Source organism: Hemicordylus capensis, chromosome 1 (assembly GCF_027244095.1).
Source record: "Hemicordylus capensis ecotype Gifberg chromosome 1, rHemCap1.1.pri, whole genome shotgun sequence".
Taxonomy (NCBI): domain Eukaryota; kingdom Metazoa; phylum Chordata; class Lepidosauria; order Squamata; family Cordylidae; genus Hemicordylus; species Hemicordylus capensis.
This window is the reverse complement of record NC_069657.1, coordinates 431,808,571-431,819,399: the sequence shown is the minus strand read 5'-3', so window position 1 is coordinate 431,819,399 and position 10,829 is coordinate 431,808,571. Positions and strand designations below refer to the sequence as shown.

Genomic DNA, 10,829 nt, shown 5'->3' with positions numbered 1-10,829 from the left:
TGAGCGGCCATGGTGGTAGCAGCAGCAAGGAACAGCCTGGTCAACCACCGCTGCTGCTTCGGTGGGGAGGAGCAGGGTTTGGGTGAGGGTCGGGAGGTCTCTGGGGCTGCAGCTTGGCCAATAGGTGGCAGCAATGCTGCAGCCATGACCAAGAGGGGTGAGGGGGATGGGAGCAACAGGATGGAGGAGGAGGAGCAGGAGTGCAGCTCAGGTGAGGGTGGGGAGATCTCTGAGCTGAGGGGGGCTGTGGCAGGGGGTGAGGGGAGCAATCAAGTACTAGCGCACAGATGCTCTAGAGCAGGGATTCTCAACGTTGGGTCCCCAGATGATATTGGACTTCAGCTCCCATAATCCCTAACCAAAGGCCATTGGGGCTGGGGATTATGGAAGTTGAAGTCCAATAACATCTGGGGACCCAACGTTGAGAATCCCTGCTCTAGAGCGTGCGAAATTTCCAGCATTGAAGCGGAGAGAAATAATGGTGGCGGCCAGGAGGTGGAGGGCCGGTGGGTGGACGGCGGGTGAAGCCCTGCCGGCTGGGAGGAGGAGACGGGAAGCGGCGGCAGCGGGATAGCCTGGCCTGCCCACCCGCTGGGTGAGGCGGTGGGCCCTGGCCCGGCTGCATGGAGGAAGCAGCAGTGGGCCAGCCTAGCCTGGCCGGTGGCAGCGGGACGGCAGCGGAGGGAGCGGCTGGTTGGCCAGCCAGAAATCCGGGCATGCCAGGTGGGGACAGCTGGGCCCAACTAGAGGTGCAGATGCTCTGTGCCCAGGACCACTAGTGTGTTCTCATTTGGTGAGCCACCACCACACCAATTCTGCTAGATTATTTATTTATTTATTTATTTATTACATTTATAGCCCGCTCTTCCTCCAAGGAGCCCAGAGCGGTGTACTACATACTTGAGTTTCTCCTCACAACAACCCTGTGAAGTAGGTTAGGCTGAGAGAGAAGTGACTGGCCCAGAGTCACCCAGCTAGTATCATGGCTGAATGGGGATTTGAACTCGGCTCTCCCCGGTCCTAGACCAGCGCTGTAACCACTACACCATAAGGTCCTACAGTACTCTGGAAGGCGCTAGAACTTTAGTATGATGTGAAGTTTTGAACTTATTCAGTGCTTTTGGCACACTGAATTGATCTTTATGTTTTTGTACTCACAAGAATTTGGTAAGTCATCATATGGACATAATTAAATGACTTACATAATCTAAAATTAGGAAAAATAAAAGTAAATTGCTTACATGATCAGGACAGAAGAACACAAGAATCAGTTGTATTATTTGTTTCACACACACACACACACACACACCTGCCTTTTCAATTAAAGCAATCACAAAACTGTTTACAAAAGGAATTAGATGGTGGCTGCTGCCAGTTCCAAAGGGGCTCACAGTATAAAAAGAAGACACCAGGAAGATACCAGCAACAGCCACTGGGAGGGATGCTGTACTGGGCTGAATAGGGACAGTTGCTCTTTCCCTGATAAATATAAGAGAACCACAACTGACTCTTGATTGATTATGGATTTTCCGCAAAAAAGGTAATATGAAATAGTTGTAGTGTATGAAGGGGTGAACTTTATTAAATATGAATGGTCTTAAAATTGCATCCTTACCCATGTGATTGAATCAGATAGTGGTAACTGTTTTAGATGAGACAATAAATAAAATTAATTCCACGTAAGTTGATGTTGAGAACATTGGCTCCTCTCATCACATTTTCCCCAAACATAAAAATTAAAACCCTGTCTTGGGTGTTTACTTAGCGGGAATTGAATGAGATGGCGGTATTCCTTTGAGACCAGCCAATAAATAAAATTAATGTCGTGTAAGCTGATGCTGAAAACATTGGCTTCCTCCCAGCACTTTCCCCCCACAAACAAAAATTAAAACTCTGTCTTGGCTAAGAATTATTATACACTTGGAATGACAGCTGTGTCAAAATACAGTTTTCGGCGGAATTACATCTCTGCCACCATGTTGTTAACGGGGGAGGGGGGCGGATCTCAGTCCAGTGGTTGGTTGTACGCATGGTGAGGAGCAATTGTTCTCCTTGTGCAAGTCCACATTGGATCCACTTGCAGCGGGGGTCAAAAGGACCAATCCAGAGACTGAACCCTATTTAAATGTAAGGGTATGTACCGGTACCAGATGCCAGGCAACGGGAACCGGTTTGAAAGAGTTGGAAATTCACTGGTTCACCTGCAAAAGATGGTTATTTGTTTCTGAATCCAGATGCAGACGCGCATCCCCAACACGTTTGCACGCAGAGATTTCTGGGCTGAACCTTATATCTATAATACATAATACAACTTTGGATGTTAACAGTGTAACCGACACTCACTATTGCAACAGAAGTCAATTATTGATTATTGCAATAGTCCATAAGAAGAAGACACAACATGATTAACTAATTAAGCTTCACAATAAAATAATATAGTATGAGGTTTTTAAAAATTAATTATTGTTGGCTCTTTCTTTATTGGACGAGGCTCGTGCCATTCAGACTCTTTCTTGTCCTTAAAGGGGCTATTTCCCCCTCCCTATTTTAATACTCCCAACCCAAGACCACACCCGGGCCGACCCTTCCTCCTTTCAAAGCCGGCCCCTCGCATCCTTGTTGGCTCGCTCGCTGGAACGGGGCCCTCTTCTCCGCGCGGGTTGGTCCAACGGCACAGCGAGACGCGCCCCTCCTCGCACCCTATTGGCTGGCGCCTGGGAGGCTCCGCCCCGCCCGGGCTGTGAGGCGGAGGTCGGGGCTGGGCCGAGGGTCCCGGCCGCCCCCCGCCCACCGCGCCCAGCTTAGGCTCCAGGGTAGCGGAGCGATGGCGGCGGCGGCGACAGCAGCAGCGGGCTCGCTGGGGTCCGGGCCCGGGGGGGCGGCCGGCGTGGCCGGTCCCCCGGCGGGTCCGTGCGTGGCGGCGTCGGGGGTCTCTGGGGGTCTCGGGCCGGTCCCGGTGCCTATGAACCTTTTCGCCACCTGGGAGATCGACCGCTCGGCGCCCAGCTGCGTGCCCAGGTGAGGCGAGGCGTGGTGGCGGGCGGGCAGCAGCGAAAGCGGCTCATCGTGCTGCTGGCTGGTCGCTTTTGACGGGGGGCGAGAGGGGAGGGGGCGAGGCCAGGCCCGCTGCTGGCGACCATCTCTGGCCAGCTGTCGCTGAGGGGGAGCAGCAGCCGCCGCCACTGTGGATGGGCGGGTGGGGGATCTGGACAACGCCCCCCCCTCCCCGGGAAAGTGGGCCGGTCCGTTCGCCCTGCTTCCTCTTTGCCCCTTTGGAGTGACGGCTCGTCCTCTTGCCCGTAGCGGGAAGGAGGGGACCCACCCGGGCACCACTGGCTCGCCCATCTCTCTTCTCGTCTGGCGAGTGGCGACTGCCTTCGGGCCAGTGGTGAGAAGGAAGGGCCCTGGCAGCGCGGTCCAGAGGGAGCGGGGAGATGGAAGCAGAGCGTGCAGGCTGTCCCTTGCCACGCTTGCCCCAGCGGGCGAGTGGCTGAGCTACAGTGGCAAGGGACAGCTGCTGGTGGTGGTTCCTTCTCGATGGATTGCCTGCCCTCTCCCTGGGGGGCAGTGGTGAGGGGGAGGTGTGGGCTGCTAGCTAGCACCACCGCCTAGAGGGGGTGGGAGAAGAGGGGACAGTAGCTGTTCCAAGCCACCATAGCCCTAGGAGGCAGCTGAGTAATCAGTAGTAGCTGCTCCCCCCCCCCCCACCGCTTGCTGGTCCTCCTTCTTCCTTAAGCGGCTCAGTGGCTGGAATTGGGCCCACTGGGATGTGTCCTCAGGTACCCCCCCTCTGGAGATGCTCAACAGAATCCCATCTGCTGTGTTGCCTGAATCTCAACTGCTGTGTTGCCCAGAGAGAGGGGATGTGCAGACTGCCACTGACTCTTGCTTGCCCTATCCAAACATGCACTGCTACCCAGCGGGGTTAGGCAGGCAAAGAAGTGCAGGTTGCCACGGACATGGTTTGCTTGCCTGTGTTTTTCCTCTGGGTAATGCAGTGGTTAGAAGGATGCTCCCTGGGTGGCATGGCGGATTCATGTGCCACTGCTCAGAGGGAGGGAATGGTAGAGGCAGAGGTGGTCTCTCCTTGCTGTCTCCATTCATTGTTCACTTGCTAGCGTCTTGGAGCAGTGCAGAAACTGAGATTGGGCCTAGCAGGCCCAATCAACTCTGCCACAGTTCTTGGAGGGAGAGGGCAGGTGAGCAAATTTTATTGTTAGATTTTTATACCGCCTTTCATTAAAAGAATCCCGGCATGAAGGTGGAAGTGACAGCAGGGAGCAGCTGCTTCCTCTGAGCAGTGTGTCACTTGGGGTTGGCCAGTCCTAGTCACTGTATCATCCAGAGCAGGTAGTTAGGTAAGCCATCAAAGGGAAGTGGTAATTATGGTGAGCTTGCCTGTATTCTTATTCTCTGAATGATGTGGTAGTTAGGATTAGATGCACTGCACCACCTGTAGAGCCCAAGATCACAGGTGAGTGAGATGCAGAGGCATGTCTGTTTGCTAACCTCCTCTCTTCTTCTGGGCCCAATCATAACCACTGTATTACTGAGAGGGAGGAGTGCAAGCAAGCAAGTGGAAGGTGCAGAGGACCCCCTTGGTTTGCTTTCTCCCTCTGGGCGGTGCAGCAGGGAGCCGCATCACTGGCTGAAGCAAGCATTCCCAGTTGCTGCACCTCCCAGAGGGAGAGCACAGGTGCATGAGTGAAAGCAGTGCTGCTCTTTGTAGCAGTTTCTGCCAGATGCTAAATTATTTGAGTGGCACTGCAAAGTGTAGTTGCTGCCTCTACACCAGGAATCTCGAGCTGCAGCCTTCCAGCTATCATTGGGCTACAACTCTCATCAACCCCAGTCCCAGTGACCTGGAGCCATGGCCAGTAGATGGGAGTTGTAGGCCATCATCTGCAGGAGGGCTGCAATTTGTGTCTCTGGATAATCTATCAGTTAGAATTGGGCAAGGGGTGTCAGAGGAGAAAAAGGGTCCTTATCTAGGGCAGGAAACGTGGAGCTGGGCCTGAAGGTGGGTGTATAGATGCTGAGCACAATATGATGGGGATCTGACATGATGGAATGAATGGGAGTGGGGCCCTCTCTCCACTGGGGGATGGTTTAGAAGTGTGGAAGCAGCTGGGGACTTGGTTGAGCTGAACTGATGTAGGCTTGAGTATTAAAGGGTGTGTGTAATATACACACAAAATGTATGGGTATGTGGTGTCAGTACCAAGGATGGTGCAGATTCCATCCCCCTTTAAAACAAAACACAAAACCTGTTCAAATGGAGGAGTGCGTGTGAAAGTTGAATACTGTCTGTCTGTGATGCATGCACACACATGTGTGCTCTACATGCCAGGTTAGAATGCGGTTGAGGCTTCATTCTGACTGTTGTAGTTCAGGAAGTATAGAAAGAGGTGAAGTTGTCCTATCTGGCAGAGCAGCATCTTGCAAAGGCGTAGGAGGGTGTTGTATGTGGAAGTTGAGTGTTTGATGTTTGCAGGCAGCTATGTTGTCTTGAAGAGAATCTGCAGGTCTTGGGTCTGTATTAATGGGATAGGAATCTGTTACAGAAGTTGGCAACTGGCATTCCTTGCCTGGTGATATATGGGCCAGTCCCAGAGGTGAGGCATGGGTATGGATGTGCAATTATACTTGGACCATTTTGGGAGCCCCAGGCACCAGCCCGTAGCTCCATGCTCCTTGCCAGTGGCCCTTCAGTAAAACTTGAGGCTAATCTGTAAAGGTTTGGAAGATGATAGGCCTGGCTAGGTGTGTGAGGGACCTTCGGACAGTGAGGCCTTATTTTGAACACCAACCTACTCCTCTGCTTTGCTGTCAGCCCTGTACTTGATCTGGCTTTGCCTAGTTAACCTTTAAACAAGACATCAGTGGTTACTCCGGTCTCAGGAATGTGCACTGCTAATGAACATCAGTGTTAATGATTGGAGGGGAGAGCTATCTATGCATAACACCCATCTGTTCATACAGTTATTTACACCTAGTTTATTCTATTTGTTTTCTCAACTACTCATCAGTGCTTGTTCTCATCTCTTTGTACCTTGTTGATATGAATGAGGGCCTGATAGTGATGAAACTGGCAGTGTTGACTGGAGGTGAGGAAAGAGCTTTTACTAACACAGCTTGGGCATTCTGTTGGCAGGACAGGCTAAAAATGTGACAAGTGTAAATGGCTTCTTTGTGCAGGCAGCTTTCAGCCCAATCTTGTGCTGAGTTGGGTGGAACATAGGAAGCTGCCATATACTGAGTCAGACCATTGGTCTATCTAGCTCAGTGTTGTCTTCACAGACTGGCAGTGGCTTCTCCAAGGTTGCAGAGAGGAATCTCCCTCAGTCCTATCTTGGAGACGCCAGGGAAGGAACTTGGAACCTAGATGCTTTTCCCAGAGAAGCTCCATCCCTTGAGGGGAATATCTTACAGTGCTCACACATCAGGTCTCCCATTCATATGCAACCAGGGCAGACCCTGCTAAGCTAAGGGGACAAGTCATGCTTGCTACCACAAGACCAACTCTCCTGTCACCTAAACCCATTAATTTCAATGGGCCTAAAGACCCCTAATTCTGCACAGGACTGGTTTGCTGAAGCACCTGTCAGTTCACCTGTGGCCAGGAGTGAACTGCTAGAACAGTTGCTTGCTCTTGAACAATTTGACCGGGCAGCTATATGCTCTAGGGTTTCTCAGACTACAGCTCCTGGCATCCCCAGCCACAGTGGGCAATAGCTGTTGTAGCTGGGCGTGATGAGAACTGTGGTCCAGGAGACCCCAGTTAGAGAACCCCTGGTGTATGTGGATGCAATTGCATATATGAGCTCTGTTTGGACTACTAACATTGTTCCTTCCTGCTAGCATGCGTAGCTGAATGACTGTGTGTGCATTGCAGGACATTCACATGCTATGGATGACAGCCACCATGTAATGTAAGAGGGATGCAAGGACCGCTTTGAAATGGCAAGAGGCTCCTTGGCATCGAGAAGATACTAGAAGATACTATACCACATGCGTGCCCTTCTTCTCTCTAAAGCAGAGCCTTGAATTCATCCTGGCTGTGTATCACAAGTCTGCTGTTCTGCTGGAGTAAAGAGGATATTATATCCCCCACCCCCATTTACCTGGAAGTGTGTTTGGCAATTGCATATGGCACAGTATAAAGGGTCTTGTGCATAATAATTGCATGGACTAATCTGTTGAGATGACTGGGGAGAAGGATTAACCTCTCAAACTGATGAACAAGTGTTCATGCAAATACAGAAAAGGTTACCAAAGCAAGCTGCTTCTGAAAAGGTTTGTGTATCCATGGGCTCTTGTCACATTCCATGGCAACTGATGGGAACTGTCTCCAAGCAGAGAAATCATGACTTGGAGTCTTGCTTCTATTAGCAATTTGTATTGTTTATTCAGCTCATCGCCTTTTATTTTCAGTCAATGCGTCCTGTTGTGCAAAGTTTTTTTTTTAAAAAGTAAGTAGGTGCCTTGTGTTACAGAAGAGACATAAGGCCACAGAGGGTAGTGAAAAACAAGAATTTGTAGGCCCAGAGCGTAGCTACTCAGCACTACACTACTGCAGCTGTTTAAAAATGGCTAAGCTGTTTGGTAACATGTGAGGTCCTTCGTATAAATGGACTTTGTGGTTCCTTTTCTAAAGAGACAAGAAGGTGGAAATCTGGTTATGAGGAGTGGCTTTGCTTTTGTCTTGTAATTGTGTGTGTTTTGCCCAACCTTGATATAAGGCGGGCCTTGTCAAATTTTCTTTGAATCTAGGAGCTGCCCAAACCTTTAGGGGGCAGACCATGGACACTTGGACAAAATTACCAAACTTACTGACAGATATTGTGAAGGGGAAGGGTAAATGGGGCCTCCCTTCTTCACAAGCAACACACTTAAATCAGCAACAGGGCTAGCTGGGACAAAGAAAGAAATGGCTCCCTGGCTCCTGGGATTTGTTAAGCCTGGATGTAAGGCAATGTGTTCTTACGCTTGTTAACTTCTGTGAAGTAACTAGCACATTGCTCTGCACTGTAAGGCCTGGGGGCCAGTGGCAGCCCCCATCAACCCTAAGTGCAGCTCCCTGAGTTTTTTGAGGCTGGTTACAGGCCTGCACAGACCCCCAGGCACCATGTGGAGATGGCCATCCCCACCTTGCAGTGCTGCTCTTTGCCCAGTACCAGGGGGCTCCTGTAAGGGGAACGGAGCCCTCTTGAGCAGCGTGTGGAATTAGTTTTGTTCTGGTGGCAGTATCAAGGCAGTGTGTGGACACATATATTCAGAGTAGGACCTTCCCGATTCACTCTGAGCGGGATCTAAAATTAACTGAGTGGACGTCAAAAACACTTGTGTGCGTGCGCACATGCCTTATAGGGAACACAGCCCTTGAGCCCCTGCACCATCTTGGAAGGCGTGGACAGAGTGCTGGGAACTGTAGCACTTCCCAGTGCTTTCCTCACAGAGCTCTTAAGAGAGGGCTCTGTCTCTTTAAAGGGCCCCCCCAGCACTGAGGAAAGCACAGTACTGTATGGAGGTCAGCACAGTGGTTCACACATTGAAGGGTGTTTTTTTTTTTGCCTAAGTGGCTCCCACTTGAAAAACGGAACTAACAGATTTGCTGGAGGATGTACGATAGAATGCCACTGTCTCTAGATTTGAAAGAGTTAACAGATGATGCTGGGAAGAAGCATGGGACACTCTGATCTGTGGTGATGGTGGTTCCTATTAAGAACATCTGCACAATGGTTTCTACCCTACAGATTCAAATCATCCTAGCAGGTCTTGACTGGGGTAGCTAGGTCGTTATGCCCCCATCTTATCTGAATGTGTTCTGTTCTGTGACAGGAGGTAGGTATAAGAATGAGTCTGCTCCTGAGAAAACGGAGGGCATTGTTTGTGATTTAGCATCCAAGGTGCTAACCTTCTCTACCTGTGTCCATGTTTGTTTTGGCTGACACAATAAAAAAAGACTCTGAGTTACAAATGGGAATCATTCACTCTGCTAGTTGGCACAGGCTCCTTTGGCACTTCCATTGTGGGTGTTTCTGGCCAATCGTCTGTGGTCAAATCTCTAATTTTGTTTTAGCAGGTGCCAGTCCGGTGCTTGGAATTAGCACAATCTGCAGATACAGATATATTGGAACACTTCAGGTTGCTTAGGAACAGGAGAGTAAAGAAGACCAAGGAGGAGTGGGAGTGTCACTCTTCTTCAGAAAAAGCACAACCTCTCTATACTGTCTCTAAGCGGGGACAAAAGCGTCTTGGGCATAGCCTGTGTTCAATACTTTGGTGAAATGCACTCAAGAGTACTTGGATCACAGAGGCGGACATGTTTACACTCTCACACATTTGCAGAAGCATGCAAACACCTTTCCCTCCCTCCTTTCCTTTGTCTGCCCCTCTCCCCCAATCTTGTGCTTGGATGCATTTTTGAAACTTGTGCAGAGCAACTTGAAAGAGGAAGGACCTATTGGGTATGAAAGTGGGAGGGGAAATTCCTGTCTGGCCAGACATTTTCTCGAGAACACTGTGGGCAACATATGTTTATGGTCTGACACAAATCTGGGTAAGGTGACACTCATGAAGGGGAATTCTATTTGGGAGCTATGTGAGGTCAGGGCCTGATGGGACCTGCTGTTTTGAAGTTCTCCACATATGAAAATATGAGGCTGCCTTAAGAACAGCCCTGCTGGATCAGGCCCAAAGCCCATCTAATCCAGCATCATGTTTCCCACAGTGGCCCACCAGATGCTTCTGGGAAACCCACAGGCAAGAGGTGAGGGCATGCCTTCTCTCCTGCTGTTGCTCCCCTGCAACTGGTATTTAGAAGTATACTGACTTGGACCCTTGTTTCATCTAGCCTCATTCTGTGTACTACTCTGATTGGCAGCAGTTCCAAGTGGTGCCATGAAGAAATCTTCAGGCCTTTCTACCTGAGGTCCTTTAAATGGTGAAGCTGGGGATTCCACCTGGGAACTTAAACATGCAAGGCATGTGCTTTGTTGCTAGGCTGTGGAACTCCTCCCAAACAGTCAGATAGACCATATGGTCAGATATCATGTTTAGCAACATTAGTGCTAAACTAATGGCAAGGCCAGATCCCAGGCTAGCAGCAATTCTAGTATTCCTTTGCAGAATGATCTTGAGAAAAAGATGTTGTATGTCAGAGTGCTGAGGATTCCAAATACAGTCTCTCTTTTGCTACTGCTTTGGCTGGCTATAGAAGGGGACAGGAGAGACTGCTATACTCTCTCTTTTTTTTTTTAGGAAACCAAAAATGATCTTCTGTATACGTCTTACTTCACAGTCCTGCCTGTCATTCACATCAGTAGAACCCTTTTTAGTGATGACAGTTGCTGCAGTACCTGAGCACCTGTCTCTCTTAGCAACAGGAAAGGGAGCTCTCAGTGTTGCACTGATATTCAGTCGCAACCACACTTGATGAGAAATCAGTTGTTTCCTTTGCTGGCCTAATTGGGTATTAGCGGGTGGCTGTGAGGGTCTCTAGCTTTTTTAAATCATTCACCCCATTTTGTGAAGGAAGGCTCTTGTTGCTGAGAGGTAATCGATCATGATTCATACTGGAGTATTTCTGGGGTTCCTGCATTAGCTCCTTTGTGAGTCCTGGATACAATTTTTCTGGTCATGATTTGTATGCTCCACATGTAGATGGGGTCTTGGGGGTGCAGAAACATCAGCCACACAACTGGAGACTCTGTAATGAAGTACTTGAACAGAATTGGGTATGTCTTCAGGTTAGGTACATTCACTCGTCTCAAAGGTGGAGGAAAGGAGCCCATTTGGGGAGATGTGACTATCAGGTTAGCTTTTTA

At 49.8% G+C, this 10,829-nt stretch overlaps 1 protein-coding gene across 4 annotated transcripts in view; it reads left to right on the top strand.

Moving 5' to 3' along the window:
- Nucleotides 1-2,661: 2,661 nt before the first annotated feature.
- The window catches only part of LOC128352551 (phosphofurin acidic cluster sorting protein 2-like), a 224,966-nt gene continuing 216,798 nt past the window's right edge, over nucleotides 2,662-10,829 (top strand). The window contains exon 1 of one of the 4 annotated variants that reach the window (XM_053313240.1): nucleotides 2,662-3,018. In XM_053313240.1, coding sequence (XP_053169215.1) covers nucleotides 2,825-3,018 — 194 coding nt within the window. In that variant the 5' untranslated portion in view covers nucleotides 2,662-2,824. Of the gene's footprint in view, nucleotides 3,019-6,913; nucleotides 7,297-10,829 lie in introns of those variants that run through there. The other 3 variants (XM_053313248.1, XM_053313258.1, XM_053313266.1) reach the window with 3 other exon arrangements.